At 29.4% G+C, this 16,354-nt stretch overlaps 3 protein-coding genes across 3 annotated transcripts in view; 2 read left to right on the forward strand and 1 right to left on the reverse strand.

Moving 5' to 3' along the window:
• The window catches only part of LOC145558828 (uncharacterized), a 159,220-nt gene that overhangs the window by 32,198 nt on the left and 110,668 nt on the right, over positions 1-16,354 (forward strand). The gene's annotated exons all lie outside the window — the stretch shown is intronic.
• Positions 3,463-4,772, reverse strand: LOC145560224 (BURP domain-containing protein BNM2A-like). The gene is made up of 2 exons (XM_081621482.1): positions 4,531-4,772; positions 3,463-4,437 (listed from the first exon to the last, which is right to left on the reverse strand). Exons 1-2 carry the CDS (start codon positions 4,585-4,587, stop codon positions 3,604-3,606), a joined length of 891 nt encoding a protein of 296 aa, XP_081477608.1. The 5' UTR covers positions 4,588-4,772; the 3' UTR covers positions 3,463-3,603.
• On the forward strand, positions 9,794-11,322 carry LOC145557997 (uncharacterized). The gene is made up of 2 exons (XM_081619154.1): positions 9,794-9,954; positions 10,818-11,322. Exons 1-2 carry the CDS (start codon positions 9,877-9,879, stop codon positions 11,151-11,153), a joined length of 414 nt encoding a protein of 137 aa, XP_081475280.1. The 5' UTR covers positions 9,794-9,876; the 3' UTR covers positions 11,154-11,322.

Below are 16,354 nucleotides of genomic sequence, written 5' to 3' on the forward strand. Positions count from 1 at the left end.
ATGTATGAACTGTGACTCGACGGTCTCTTGCCCAACGGTACGGGGGTTCAATTATCTCACTCTTGACAACCCTTTGTTTTTCAGGTCGGGGTTGTTGAGGGTTAGAGTTACGACGAGCACGTTGTGTTCTCTTAGGAGGAGGAAGAGAAGGTTCTCCAACACCCTCGAGTTCAATAGACTGGTCCCGAATATTATGGTTGGATTGATCACTAGACTCCTCCGGAATAACAAGACCGGATTGATTAGATTCATTGTCCTCCTGATTAGAGGTCGGAGTAATGTTGGATGAATTGAGAGAGAGTGAAAGATCGAGGTTAGAATTCCTTTCGCGGTCTACATTGTGTAGAGGATGAGGAGGACATACATGTTGGTGTTTTGAAGGATGATCAAGAACAACTTGATCTTCTGTGCTCTTCCTTTTTCTTTCGGTATTTTGGTTATTTCCTTTCATGAATGTTTGTAACAAATACAAGTAGTATTTTTTGTGAAGGTAATACTTTTTTTTTACATGCAGATTGTGAAGAAAGACAGGAATGAATTCAATTAATGAATCCTAAAGGTATTTATAAGATACTTCGTATTATATTCTGTGAACCATCAGGACTCTTCGAAATTTGAGTTTTTTTTCATAGGGATTGTAAGTTGTAACCATATGAATATATGATATATATGAATCTTTTTAATAATTATCTTGTGAGAATAAATAAATAAATAGAAAAGATAATCATGTACTCCGTACTAATTATTATCTTTATCACGGTTTTGTTTAATGTTTATACAATTAAGCAACTTTTTAGCATTTTTGAAGATTTTTTTTAAGTCAAAATGTACGAGTGTTAATAAAAAAATTTAACAAGCAAGTGCTACTAAATTTAAAGAAAAAAAAAATGAACGCTCTACTTAATAAATAAAGTTTCCTATTTCCGTCAAGAGGAGTGTTACGAGTATTAGTTTTCCACTTTTCCCCCTTGTGATTAAGCAAATCAAAAATGATATAATTGATATCTTAATCTATTTGTATGTTTCATTTATATACAATTACGGAGTAATATTTAATTTAAACAATTATTTTCAAGTTATTTAAGATAATTTTAAGTCAAAATAATGTATTGCTGCATACAAGTGCTATAATATTATTGTATAATTAATTAAATAAAATTGAACATCCATAAAAACTGATAAGACTTTTATCAATATGCGGATTATCAATATAAGTCAAAATCATTGTTCTTTAAAAAAAGTCAAAATCACTTATTAATATTGGTAATCAAACAAAAACAAAACAGTAAAATTTATACAGAGTACGAGTATAATTTTAATCAATTTGTTGTAGACTTGTAGTAAATAAAGCATGTAAGTTTATTATTCCGATTCTCTCTCTTTAAGACTCATTCAAATTAAAATTAATGAAGTTCAATTCTCTCTCTTTAAGACTCCTTCAAAATTAAAAGTTAATGAAGGTCAATTCTCTCTCGTTAAGACTTCTTCAAAATTCGAAATTAATGAAATTACTCAATTTCCTAAATTCATGCTAATACATTAGAATCAAGCCAATAGTCAAATATGTAATGATAAGGTTAGGTTTTAGTCTTTATCTATTTACTACTATTTTAACTTGTTAGAATTTTAGTTATTCGTGATATTGTGACACATATGAATACATGATAACTGTGCCTGCTGTGATACTTGTATAAATTACGAGTATAAAGCAGTATTTAGGCCTGTTCTCATTAACTGAACTCAGCTAAACTGAGCTGAACTGAATTGAACTGAACTGAAATAAATATTTTATAAGAGAAAATTAGGAGCTGAACTGAACTGAGCTGACCTGAACTGAAGTGAACTGAATTTTAACGTAAGAGAACAGGACCTTACATTTATTTTTATGGATTATTGTGCTATTTGACAAAAATTAAATATTAAGGTAAATGATTTTTTGGAAAAAAAAATTCTTGAACCTAATTAAATAGTAAATGACATTTCAATTTGTATGTTATGTCTTAGGTGTCTTCTAGGAAAAAAAAAAATGGTTATGTCTTATGGAGTACTTTTTTTTTGTGTGGAGCATAAGAGTATTTGGAGCAAAAATCAAATATTAAGTTATAATTAATAATCTTTATATATATATATATATATATATATATATAAAACAATCTTTTAATTTCAAAAAAAAAAAAGTTATAATCAATAAATTTCTAACCTATTCAAAATGTGTTAGGTTATTTACCTAAATGATCTCTTGAATTAATGAATGAATTGAATAGTATGTACTCCGTATATATTAATTTTTGCACAAAGTTTTTAAATTTCAATTGTAATCCAATTGTTGCGTGCTCAATTTATTGGGTGTCATTAGAATTAGGATCTTGATAACGAAGGATAAGCATTTAAAATCTTACCTAAAGTGACATTAATTTGGGAAAGCATGACAAAATCACGCGTCGATCGGTAATTTTAGTTTGATCTTTTTGCTTTTAACTAGCTTATCCAATGCACCGGGACGTTCGTTAGCATTTGCCTTAGAATTAATGTAACCATAATTCACTTGACAGAGTTTTGCAGTTCTGGAGGAAATTTTTTCTCTTTTTCTTTCTTTTAATTATGTATCTTGGTCTCATGTTAAAAGGGATGACAATACGCGCGGTTGCCCATCACCTAGCCAAGTTAATTCCGTTTGAAGGCGAAAATGTTTGGGTCAATCATTTTCCTTGTGAGATTGCCTCATATGTTTTGATTGACACTTTAGTATTAATATAATTTGGCTCCGATGTTTTCTCAAAAAAAAAAAAAAAAAAAAATTGTTTATTGGAATTGGGAATAAGATTTGGTTTATGAGTCTTATAACTAGGAGCAAAGTTATTAAGGCAAGTGAATACACAACACAAGAAGGTAGTTAAGTATTTTAAATCTTTTAACCTTTTTTACATAGGAGTTTAGGACCAATTAAAATAAATAAATCTTGAGCCGTGGAGGCACGGCCCGACCAACCTGGCTTCACCCCTACTCCGCACGACAACACGGTTCGGCCGCGATGTGAGGCTGCCAGCCACCAGGCAGTGGCGCGGCAGGCCGGCAGTAATTGGATCATCGGTGTCAATATGATGCAGGGGCCTTCAGATTATATAGCTCCTCTACCCAACGTCACAACTCACAATATCACACTCCCAAGTCCCAAGTCCCAAGTCCCACAAAGCCATAAAATGATAAATTAAATGAACATTAACAGGCAATAACAGCAGTGTATATCACAACTTTAATTTAATTATTACTGATAGATCGAGAATATAAAAAAGAAATTAAATAATTTCTTTCTAATTTTCTATGTATAGGAAGTGTGTTTTTTTTTTTTTTTAATTTTTTTTTTTTTTTTATAGTGTTTAGAGAGCCACAACCCACAGGGACTGGGTGAGAATCGATCCCATGATCTCCTACAATCGGAAGAAAAGCTCTAACCAAATGAGCTTTTTAAATCAATAACAAAACATTCAATTCATCAACTGATATTACACAGATTTCTATACTAATCAATTGGAAACGTACTATAAATTCCCCAACAATTATTATTACTCCGTTAATAGAATAGCATACAAGCTAATCAAATTTTTACATACTTGAAACACTTCCTCTTAAACCCTCAAAATTAGATATTATTGGCACCCAAACAAGATTATCAGCAGGAAAGAAATGGCAAATTGGCGATGAACCAGGCTTGATTCCTAGAACTCGAAACGAGAAGTGGTTAGGACTCCATTGGGATGTATCCATATGACAAACAGCAACAGCTTGTACAATATTATCACTTCCCTTTTCTTCACCTTTCAATGAAACTTGAAACACTTTGCTTTCGCTTTCTTGGTGGTGGCAATAGTACACAACATATGGGAAAGGCATGGTGTGACAAGCAACTGTTTTCGGAGCTTGTATTTCTATAGGTTCATCTACTATGGTATAATTTTGTAAAATACTACCAGATTTCGCAAAGTTTTGGGTGGTCAAGGCCTTAAATTTTGTTGTTGGTCCGAAAATCTTATGCACAAAATCAAGCATAGACTCTAAGGAAGTTGCACAAAATTTAGTCTCTCCTAGGATAGGTTTTACTATGATGCATTGTCTTAGAGTATCTTCCATGGCTTTAGCTTGAGACGAAGCTTGAGAAAAGCCGAAAAGTTTAAGAAGATAAGGGAGTTTAGATGGCGAGAAAGGTATTAACTCGGCTTCTTCCCTAGGAAGAAAATGAGGAGAACTCGAAGAAGGGTTTCGGCCTCTAAAGAAGATAGGTATTATATTTCCTAGTTTAAGGTCTTTAGGGGTGAAAAATACTTGTACTGAATGATCCATGTGTGGTGTTGTTGAATGGCCTTGATGATGATGTTCATGGCTTCCTTCATCGTTTCGATTGCTCGCAACAACGTTTTCTTCAATTGCAGCATAACAAGTCTGCCAAAGAAATTAAAATCAAGTTAATTCATAGTATAGGTTAAGTTGAAGACAAATTATATGTAGTAGAGGGTAATTAAGAAGATGATTAACCATTAGTAGAAGAAAATGTAGAGCCAAACTCCACCGAGTAAATTGAGAATAATGCATCTTAGCTTGAAAAATGTGTTGGTGTGAATGTGTAATGACTGATGAGAGCAGTATAAGGCTAAATTATTACAGTAGTTTGGATGTAATGCAATAATGCATGATGAAGCTAGTATAATACATTACATATTATTTAATTTGAATGACATTAGACAATATTACTCGACCCCACATGTGACCACATCAATCTTTCAAAAAATATTTTCGTTTCATAATAGGTGCAAAATTTCGACCTTTTATTTGCACTATCTAGAGTCAATAATTTTGCGGGCAAACTTGCAATTGTGGCTTTACCCCAAGAATTCATCAACATATATGGTTTATAATTGTATTTTGTCCTTTGTCAAGATCACGGAAAGATTTCCTCCAAAAGTTAAAGAGCCTTTTAACCAAGTGCATGCTCTAGGAGTCTAGGTATGTGGTTAAAAGGCTCTTTAACTTTTGGAGGAAATCTTTTAACCAAGTGCTCTAGGTATGTGTTTTCAAAAAAAAAAAAAAAAAAAAAAAAGTGCTCTAGGTATGTAATCTCTTAATAACATTAATTAATGAACATAGTTCAATACAATCGGAGGTCACTAAGCTAGTCACGAGTATGGTCAGGCGTTTTGAAAACCTTAACCTAGACAGCTAGACTAGACATAGGCACATAGCTTAAAATTTTTAATTTGGAGTGGTAATTGACATAGATCCTTTACCTAGACATAAAATTGAATTTCAATATAGAAGAATAAATCTTGTTTGATTTACATTGTTATCTTAATGCCTAAAGGTAGAGGTAAATACTGATAACTCTCGGATAGAGTATTAGAACGGAAAGATCGATCCATTTGATAATGAACTATTGGTTCTAAGCCATCTATGGCGATTAATCAACAATTCACGCACAGTATGCTTTTCTTGCGTATTCTTGATAAACCAGCATTACACCATTGTGACAAATTATAAGAGGTTTAATTAAAATTTTCTAATATTGATGACACGCAATAAGACATACAAGGTTGCTCATCTATAAGATTATTATTTCTATAACAAATGCTGTATAATGAGAACTTATTCAAAATTAATTAAATTCAATTGATGAATCCTATAAATTTCCCTTTAATTAGTTTCATCATCATTATGCCTCTATTTACTCCATTTTTTTTATAGGATTTTTCTTTAAAATTTGACCGGCCAGGAAAGTTGTTGATAGACTACGTATATTACTTTAACGTTTGCTTATTAGCATATATATGCACACGTTAAACAAACGGATCGAATATACAATATATATACATAAACCATTAAAGAGGATCCAAAGAATCTACTATATTAAAAGTGGTAGTAGGTTACATATGAATCAAGACAATCAACATTTTAGGTAACTTATTTACAGAATTGCATATGTGAAAGATTTGTCATTAGCTGGAGTATTATTATTGATGTTTTGTTTTTTTTGAAAGGAGTGAATTTGATTTATAAAGATTGGTCACCCCATGCAGAAATAATATAGAGTTATATAATTGGCATTTTGTTTTTGTATAAGAAAACTTCAAAACTCTGTGCATCATTCATTGGCTATTCGATTAAAAAGAATTTAATTTTTATTAAAAGTAAGTGCAAAAAGCATAGGTCCATGGAAATCAGGTACTCCACTTGCATTGATAATTTCACTCCGTATATTTTATGGTCCTACCAAAAATTAATCATGAGATAATTATGTATTATAAAATTACTAATTATACAATTCTTGTACTTTATATTATTATTAATCGATTTTGGCATGAATCATGTGAATTCTCCTAATATTTGTTGTTATTACATTATGTAATTAATTTCCATTAATTTATGTTTGTCATTTGATCGCCCTAACGTTGTTTAAATAGGGGGAAAGGGAATAACACTTTTATTCCACACAGCAAACCATCAACATTCAACAGTATCTCATCCTAAGATTAGTTTCTGTCAAAAAAATAAAAATAAAAAGAAAATAAATTTAAAAGATCAGAGATTTGCAAATATGGAATCTTACATCAAAATCCTCTTCATTGTTCTTCTTTCTCTTAACTTGGTAATATGCTATATTGCTATATTGCCTCTCAGTATTGCATAATAATTATTCTATCTTGTTAATCATCATACTATTTCTTATGAATCTGTGCCTGTACGAGTAATTAAATACAAAAATATGTTTTATGCATGTATTTATATAAGCTAATCTACGTAGTAGCATAGTATGATAAAAGAGAGTGCTTAAAAAAAAATATTATGGAGCACATATTCATGATCACATATTATCCTGAGAAATTCCAAGTTTCTCAATTAACTTAACAATTAGCGGTTTTACCTTTAGCTTAAACCGCTATATAAATAGCGCATTACCCTAAACCGTTACTTGAAGTGGTTATTTAGGGGTGAAACCTTTTAATTACTATAATATTACACTTATAGCTCTTTGAAAAACAAACCTTTTTTTTTTTTCTCATATTGAGTAACTAGGGCGACCTCTGCTACTATCATTAATATAATTTAAAAGGGAATGGTTTATAATTTTAAAACTTTCAGTGTACAACTACAACCTATTACACATTGAATATTCTCATTGATGATAATATATTACAATTTAGGGAGTGATTTTTTTTTTTTTTTAATTCTTTAATTACAAGCTTAGTTTAGTACTTACAGAGTGATGCATGGTTTAATTTGAATTACATCTACCTAATTTTAATTTAGTGTGAAAGTTTAAAGGGTGTTTATAAGATGTACCCTACGATTATTCATGCATGTACTGTACATGTAGTTTATATATTTACCTATGTGAAGTGCTTCATTCATTTTTTACTTAAGGGTTTGTATTCAATTGTATCATTCCTTAACATTGTCGTCTATACCACTTTTTAAAAAGTCCATAAGCTTTTATTTGTGAAAAATGATGAACAACAAATGGCCGAATGTCATTGCTATACTATAATATTTTGTTTATTCTAATAACAACCTTAATTTTTTAACAATTTGGCCATGTTCTGTTCACCTAATTTCTTCTTATTTCAAGGTTGATAAGTTCATATAAGTGTTAATAAGTTGAGATAAGATAAGTTCAGGAAAAATAAGTTCCGATAAGTTGTGATAAGGGTTAACCAGGGCTACCCAAGTTTAATTTATAACTAAAATAAAAACTAATAAGGGTTAATAAGTTCAGATAAGTAAAAATCAAGTTACCTTTAAATTGTCCATTATTCAAATTATTCTAGTTTCCCGAAACATACGGAGTATGAGTATTATTATTAATGTCAATTTATAAATGTACAGCTCGCGAGCCCAAGTGATGGGAGGAAAGACCCGAAAACATATTGGGGAGACATGATGAAGGATCAACCGATGCCTGAAGCTCTAGAAGATTTCATAAATCAAAGACCTTATGAAAAGAGAGAAACAATCAAAGAATTCATCAAAGACTTTGATCCAATTCCTAATATTTCAGTTTACCATGATGATAATGTGAATTCAAAAGAATTGAAATCAAAGAAGGCAGGTTGCAAGGAAGAACATCATGATAAACTAGCATCAAAGAAATTTGACGACGAATTTGAACCAATCCCTAATATTTCTGCTTACAATGACTAATTAGACAAAAGAAAAAAGAAATGCATTGGATTCTATATATGTATTATTACAGGTTTGTAACACTTGCTTGTGTATTTTCCTTATGTTTGTGTGCCATCCTAAAAGAGGTCTCGTTATGTACGTGACCTAAAGGTTTTACTCGGTTTATAATAATTTGCGCAATTCAGATTTTATTTTCACATTTTCTTTTTGTGAGAATACTCGTGTAATAGTTATATGTATATTCAAGGGAGTGTTGAAATAAATATATGAGTGCAATTTTCTGATGTATCGATAATAAAATCTTTTAATATATGTGTTCTGAGATCATCTGTTCATCTCTATAAATGAACTATATAACGAGGGAGAACTATATATGAAGATTAAAGAAAAAGTTGTCATTTTGTATGAATAGTTTTATGAGTCTATTACCAAAGAGAAACTTTTTTTTTTTTTTTTTTTTTTTTAAACGGGTTAAGAGAACTTTAATCACCCAAAATTATCCACAAACTCTAATGTAATAATGAACTTTAAAAACTTTATTTAATAAATGAACTTCAATGTATGATCGCACAAACTTTAATGTAATCCTTAACGTTTGAAGAAATTATCAGTTGGGTGTGGCCCAAATTTTAGCCTATTATCCGGTGGAACATCTGTTCATGTTCAACAAAGTATAATATTCCGGATACATGTAGCATGGTTGGTATTGCTGAGATTGGAAGTTACTAGAATTATAGGCTCGTGATTATTTTAGAATATTATGAATACAATAAAATAATGGAGGAATTTTTAGAATCTTCTGGTCATTTCTTCCGTGTTCCATCTACAGCTATAAATATAAGTTAGGCATTCTTAAATCAAAGACATAATTAACAATTTGGTCCTCTCCACTCAACGAACTTATCTAGTTTGTTAAACTTGATTAGACATTGTTATCCCAGATTTTCATGATGTTGTATATAGAAAATGAATAAATTCAAATAAGCATTAACATCTCACGTTTAATTTACAAGTTAAAAATAAGTTAATTTAAGGTGAGATGATATAAATTGAGATAAAATCATAATATAAGTTCAAATAACCGATAAGTTAAGATATTCCGTAATTAAAAATTCAGTTACAAAAATCGTATACTTATACGTATGAAAAGATTTTATTTGTTAATTGTCACTGGTTTATTATTGACATTTTGTTTTTGCCACTAAATTTGATTTTAAAAGATTGCTCACAGGTCACACCATGCATAAATGATGTAGCACAAATGCACAGTACACCTTATTATTGTCTTTTTAGAAAAGGAGAAGATGTGTGCATTAATAATAATTTTTATAATAACATTGGTAAAATAGCAGCAAGTATATTGGGAAAATAGGTAATCCACTTGATAATTTTTATATTCATGGTCTGCCACTAAAAATATTTACCAAATAAGATTTTTATTTTTTTATTATTATATAACAACTACTCTGCTTTTATGTTACAAATTCTCATACATTATTTTATTAATATATCCTGGCATGAATAATGTGAATTCTACTATTATCTGTTCTTACATCAAATAATTGATTTATTGATTGTCGTTTGCTTGCCCTAAAATTCTATAAATAGGATAAAAGAAAATAACATTTTAATTCCACACAACAATTCAATAATACTTCATATATATCATACTAAAAGATTACTACTAGTAGTGATTTGCAGATAGATATGGAATCTTACATCAAAATCCTCTACATTGCTCTTCTTTCGCTTATCTTGGTAAGCACTACACAACTATTATTATTATTTTTTTAATAGACATAACAATTAAATTAAAAAGGCTTGAAATATAGAATATACATCTCCAGTACATAGAATCGACTAATTAATAAAGTATGGAATGTAGTGTATATAGTTAAAATAATTTTTTTTCCCTAGTTTTATGTTATCTTTTGCTTTCTCATAATCTCATTGTTAATGCATAGTATAACATTACGAGTATTAGTAACACTACACTTAATTATACTTCCTCCATTTCATATCATATTACACATTTTATTTAGGCATATTTGTCAATGCATACTTTTTAATCCAAATATTCTTGATCATACATTAGCGGTTAATATATTTTTGATATTTGAACAATAGATAAAAGAGAATGCTAATAATAACCAAATACTAGGTAGACTCGATTTTTTTTTTTTTTTTTTTTTTTTTTTTTTTTTTTTTGGCTACAACTATGTTTTACAAGTTATTGGTATACTCCATGTGCTTTGTGTTAATAGGGGAGAATATTTTAAATTATTTTCGATTTATAAGAAAGATAACGTCAAATTGGGTCTTATTGTAAGATGCACCCTAATTAAGCTTATTCATGCACTTTTTATATTGCTACATAAACACGTACTTGTTTATTAGTGTGTACGAGGTTATTCAAACATTGTTATTCAAGTTAATTGCCTTTAAATTTGTTCCTTCAAATTATTCTAGTTCTAATTAGAATGTACTTAGTACGAAGGGTTTATTCTCATTTATTGAGCTCAGCTGAACTGAACTGAATTGTTTATGAGAGAAAGAAATTAAAAACTAAACTGAAATGAAATGAAGTAGTGAATTGAGGAGAACATGCCCAAAGTATGTATTAATAATGTCAATTTACAAATGTACAGCTCACGAGCTTGAGTGAAGGGAGAAAAGACCCGCAAACATATTGGGGAGACATGATGAAGGGGCAGCCGATGCCTGAAGCTCTCAAAGACTTTATAAATCAGAGGTCTTACGAAGGTCATGAAAAGAAAGACACGATAATTACAGGTTTTATCAAAGACTTCGATCCAATTCCTAATATCTCAGCTTACCATGATGATAATGTGATGAATTCAAAGGAAATGAAATCACAAAAGGCAGATTGCAACGACTTAGTGCACCATGATAAACTAGCGTCCAAGAAGTTATTCGATGATGAATTTGAACCAATCCCAAATGTTTCTGCTTACAATGAATAATTAGAATAATATATTTAATGCATTGTTATGCATTGATGATGGATTAATTATATGTCATGTATTTCAGGTTTGTAACACTTGCTTATTATGTATTTTTCTATATGTTTGTACTGTTTTCCATCCTAAAAGAGATCTCGATCTCTTACCTAATTAAAGTTTTATTTGATAATTCGCGTAATTTTGATTTATTTTTCTCATTTTCCTTTTTTAGAGTACAATCTCTACTTCTCTAGGATCTTTTACTAAAATGACTACTTTTACAAAACTATTTACCAAAACGGCTACGTATCAATATTAATTCCAAAATTAACTAACTTATTAACTTAGAAAGAAATTATTTATTTCTTATTTTCCTTTGAACTAGTTTGGTTAACTTTATGGGGTTTTTTTTTTAAAGAATTTTTATTTTATTTTTTTTTTGGGGGGGGGGGGGGGGGGATTCTAATGCCATAGTTTAAGATATCCAATGATGAGAGGGTAGCTAGGTTGTTTTTCGTAGGGTGTGTTTTTATTTTCTGTTTTGTTTGTTTTCTTATCTTTGTTTTAATTTCTGTTAGTGTGTTTTTCTTTTGTTAGGGGTTCTCCCCTGTTTTGCACCAAAAAAAAAAAGATATCCCATTAATTTGAAAAATAATATTCAACATAATATATTTGCAACAATTCTCTGGAGGCTATGCTTTGTTCAGAGGTGCAAGCAGCATTTTTAAAAAAAAATTAGGCAAAAAAAAAAATGAGAACATATTCATTGTCTACCATTATATATCACATAATATGCGTAAATTTGATTTATTATACACATTAAACTCAAAAATATTCTAATTAGCTGACATTAACAGAGAGTATACAATTAATAGGCATGAAAAAGATGAACAATACTTTAAAACCCTTATCGTTGTATAAATTTGCGGTAGTGTTGATAGAACAATACTACTTGAAATTTAAAATTTAAACTAGCATAGTGCCCGTGCGATGCACGGTTTATAAATCAAATTATTAAACCCGTAGGAAAAATAAAAATAAAAACAAAGGTAATTCATTTACTATTAAAGGACTTGGTTACTAATGGTCAATAAAAAAAAATTAAAGGAACGTTATTTGAATAGTATTTTATGTTATTTGAATTTCTTTTAATTTTTTATAATGTTATTTTATTAATTGAAAATAATTGAATAATACTCCACATAGCTATATAAGAAGTGGACTAATTTATTTATATCTTCCGTTGAGAAAAAACTAAAATTTTCTTATCATACCATCCGCATCAATAGCTACAATCAATCTAATATATACATGTTTTATTTACCCGTCGCACTCATTAAATCTATAGACACAATAATAACCTTATATTTGACCTACCAAAACATATATTTTCCTATGTTAAGCATTGTGCCAAAAACTATATATTATATAATAGTCATATATATAACCAACAACTGATTAAATATAGTATACAACACAAATACTTCGTACGTATATAGGTATGGATACTGATAATTTTATATAAATAAAATATACGGAGTATATGTTACTAAGATTTATCCCTACCTTAATTATAAAATGGTTAACAAAACTCTTATAATAGTGCATGGACATTTATATATCTAAAAATGTTTTTTTTTTTACATATATTTCCCCCCAATTTAATTTTAAAAGCCTTAAAACTGTCTCTTGAATTCGCTAAATTGATTTAAAAGGTTATGTTTATTTCAATATTTAAAGCCATTTACTATTTTCATTTCCTTTTGTTTTAATTTTTCTATTTAGAATTTATTAGACTATTAGGTTTCAAGATCGAAGTCAATATCTTTTTACCGTACAATCACTAAATCAAAGTCGCTCAACTAAAGTTTTGGACATTGCATAGCTACACAACATCCAACACAATTAATGATTACATGCAAATAATTTTAATAAAACTACGCATTCGATATAAGTTATTAAACAATTTAACTATATATACATTTTGATAGGTTTATATCTTTCATATTAACAAAAATTTACAAATGTTATTATTATATTTTGAAAAAAAAATTTAGACTTTGGAGTTTTGTATAAGATAGATAAAGGATAAGTTAATTCCCGTCATATATGCATTGAGTTTTGGGTGTTCTATCCGGTTCACCCTTTGGGCTAATCCAGATTTGAGGATCTGTTCTAGGCTATTAGGTTTCACTCCCCTTCCGATTGTTGTTGCAGGGGAGCGAACACAGGTCCTCCCTACCAAGTGTAGTCTCAATCACCACTACACCAACAACCAAACACTTGGTATGGAGGACACGTGTTATAAAATATTATATTATATACATATACTTTTTTATATTATAAAAAATATTATATTATATACACATACTATTATAGTTAAAAGTATTATTATGTATAAAACAACATAAATTATTGCACATGATTGTTGTATATCTAGTATAGTACATGAGCAATGCACGATTTTTAAATCAAAATGTTAGTTTTTCTAAAAAAAAATTCATAAGTAATAGCATTGTTAATACGAATATTCCAATTTAAAACACGAGTAATAGTTATTATACATTTTATATCTATCCTTTTTTCTGTCAAATGTCTAATTCAATTTAACTTTTATTCTTCTTCTTTAGATTGACTATTGGTTCAGTTTTTTTTTTTTTTTTTTTTTTTTTTTTTTTTTTTTTTTTTTTTTTTAATGCAAGAAAAACAAAAGGTCATTGTAAAAGACATTGTATAGAAAATGAAAGGCTGATTAAAATTAAATTTTTGTTCAAGATTATGTATTTTTTTTTCCAAGACAGCATTTCGGCTCAGCATTCAGTATTTGTCAAGGAGTACAACAAAAGATAAAAGTAATTTTTAAACTATTTTGTATCTTTATCAAAAACTTTTATATTCAACCGATTGCTTGAATTGAATTTAGGATAACTTGTAGACTATTTTGGGTAACTTTTATCAATAAAGCATAAATAACTTTCATTCATTATAGGGTAGCTTTTATAATAGGTGCACAATATTTTATTGTACATTTGATTTTTTTTTTAAATGTTTGTATTGATTTCATAATTGACGTCAAACTAAATTCTATCGATTTTATTTAATTTTCATCAAAAAAATTTAATAATATTAGCCTTTCAAAATATGAAATATTTGTTTCCTTAATTATGCCACTTTAATATTGCTTCAAATTAGTTACAATATTATTCTTTAACTTGACTATAAATAAAGATTGGAAAGACTTTATGGATTATTTGTAGTATTGGAAAGTATATATTTATTATAAAAAAATTAAATCAATATTTATGTTAGGAAATCATGAAAATCTTATACATGTATAGAAACTTGCTTTTATTGTTTGAAGTTTAACAAAAATGACTATGCTTGAATATGTAAACAGTAATTATATAGATATATTTTATACTTAAGATAAGCCAATGAGAGAGTGACATTTGTGTAGGGAATTATAGGTACTACGCAGCGGAAAAACATGAATCATATTCATATAGTACCTACACTAGTAGAAAAAATGCTATTTGTAACTGGCGAAATTGACTTTTTGTAACTGGCATTGTTGGTTGCGAATGCCACCGTTACAACTAGTGAAAATTATTTGTAACTGGCCAATGTTAGTTACAAATAATGTACTATTTGTAACTGGCCTAACCTAACGCCAGTTACAAATAGGCTATTTTTCAAGTTAAAAAGCATACTATTTGTAACTGACGTTAAGTTATGCCAGTAACAAATAAAGTATTATTTGTAACTGGCATAGCCTAACGCCAGTTACGAATAGTGTTTTAATTATTTTTTTTAAAAAGTGGTAGCAGTAGCAGATTCATCTACTGCCACCACCCGTACACTACATTTTTATATATTTTTTTAATGTAAAGACCATTAATTGTTAATAACTATCAATCTCACCAATATAGGACCAACTTTAAGCGACATCTTGTAAATTATATTGAATTGATGTACTTGTAAATTACAAATTCTCACAATTCACACTAAATAATACTCTATAACTAAAAAAAAGCTAGTTAGTTAATTGATACAATGGTCAACCTTCAAATTTTGACGATTTTGTCGATTTTGTCTTTGTCTGCTTTGCAAATTTGACTGTTCTGTATGGGATAGCAACAGTTCACACTGAGCACTTGATATTACGATAGAATTTTGCATGGGAAATAAATATATACATAAACAAAATCCAAAATTAAAAAAAGGGTTATTTCAGACAGTCACCAAGTGAACTCTACCAACATGGTTAATGCATCAAATTGAGGGTATATAAAAGAAAATAAGCATCAAGACTGAGGGAGACTACCCAGGTAACATCAGACATCGACATACACTTAGGAAAGTCATTCTTTGCAAAATTATTTAATTAACTGGATGAATCTATGTGCCTAAACTAGCTCAAAACTCTTAAGTGAACTCCAACCTGAACATTGTATGTAATAAAAAAATATATCTTTATAGCGTTCGATTAACAAGGACTGTCCCCTTAACAACATAACCTTTGTAAAATAGACAAAACTGCATCAACAGAGGCTGGAACAAAGAAGATACCAAATTCAAGTTATATGAATAATATCATGGTTTATAAAAATATTTTCTCGTGTAAGATTATAAAAGGCAGGTGTAACAGTTCAGCAAATTGTGAAGAAAGCCCATTGAGCTCGAAACTATGGACATCATTTATCTGGAGAGATAGAATGAGAGAATAAGATTGTTATACATATAAGGGAAGAATACAGGACTAGCTCCTGAAAAATTGCAAATATTACAGCAATAAATTGCATATGAACACCCCCTCCCCCAAATAAAAAAGGACAGGCTAAACCATTCAAAACCATGCCAATACCATTCAAATTGTATATAGCAGCATTTTACAAAATGTCAAGGCATATAACAAAGTAACAACACATAACATGAAAATCACCATGCTTCTTGAGAGTTTCTATGATCTTAGAGAATTTCAAAGAGACAAGATAAACTAATAAACTTATGGCCAGCAACCAACACCCTATGATTCAAGCATCAAAGAAAAGAATAAGAGTAAGCTCTCCACAGAGTTTTTCTTAGGTTCTTGTAATTTTAAAAAAAGCCTCATGACTTATAGATCGTCCTTCTATCATGATAAGTTGATGACAGTTATATCGGATTTGAAACAAAAACAACCATAAAGCTAACATGTCAGTCTAAGCTTAAACACAACACCT

The sequence above is a fragment of the Chenopodium album genome, chromosome 9, assembly GCF_948465745.1.
Source record: "Chenopodium album chromosome 9, dcCheAlbu1.1, whole genome shotgun sequence".
Classification (NCBI taxonomy): domain Eukaryota; kingdom Viridiplantae; phylum Streptophyta; class Magnoliopsida; order Caryophyllales; family Amaranthaceae; genus Chenopodium; species Chenopodium album.

What these genes read in the sequence shown, in the direction of transcription:
- LOC145557997 (XM_081619154.1), top strand. Translation starts at nt 9,877, where the DNA reads ATGGAATCTTACATCAAAATCCTCTACATTGCTCTTCTTTCGCTTATC. An exon ending in CTACACAACTATTATTATTA is followed by an intron (nt 9,955 to 10,817) that starts TTTTTTTAATAG and finishes ACAAATGTACAG; the next exon opens with CTCACGAGCTTGAGTGAAGG.
- LOC145560224 (XM_081621482.1), bottom strand. Translation starts at nt 4,587, where the DNA reads ATGCATTATTCTCAATTTACTCGGTGGAGTTTGGCTCTACATTTTCTT. An exon ending in TACATTTTCTTCTACTAATG is followed by an intron (nt 4,438 to 4,530) that starts GTTAATCATCTT and finishes TTTCTTTGGCAG; the next exon opens with ACTTGTTATGCTGCAATTGA.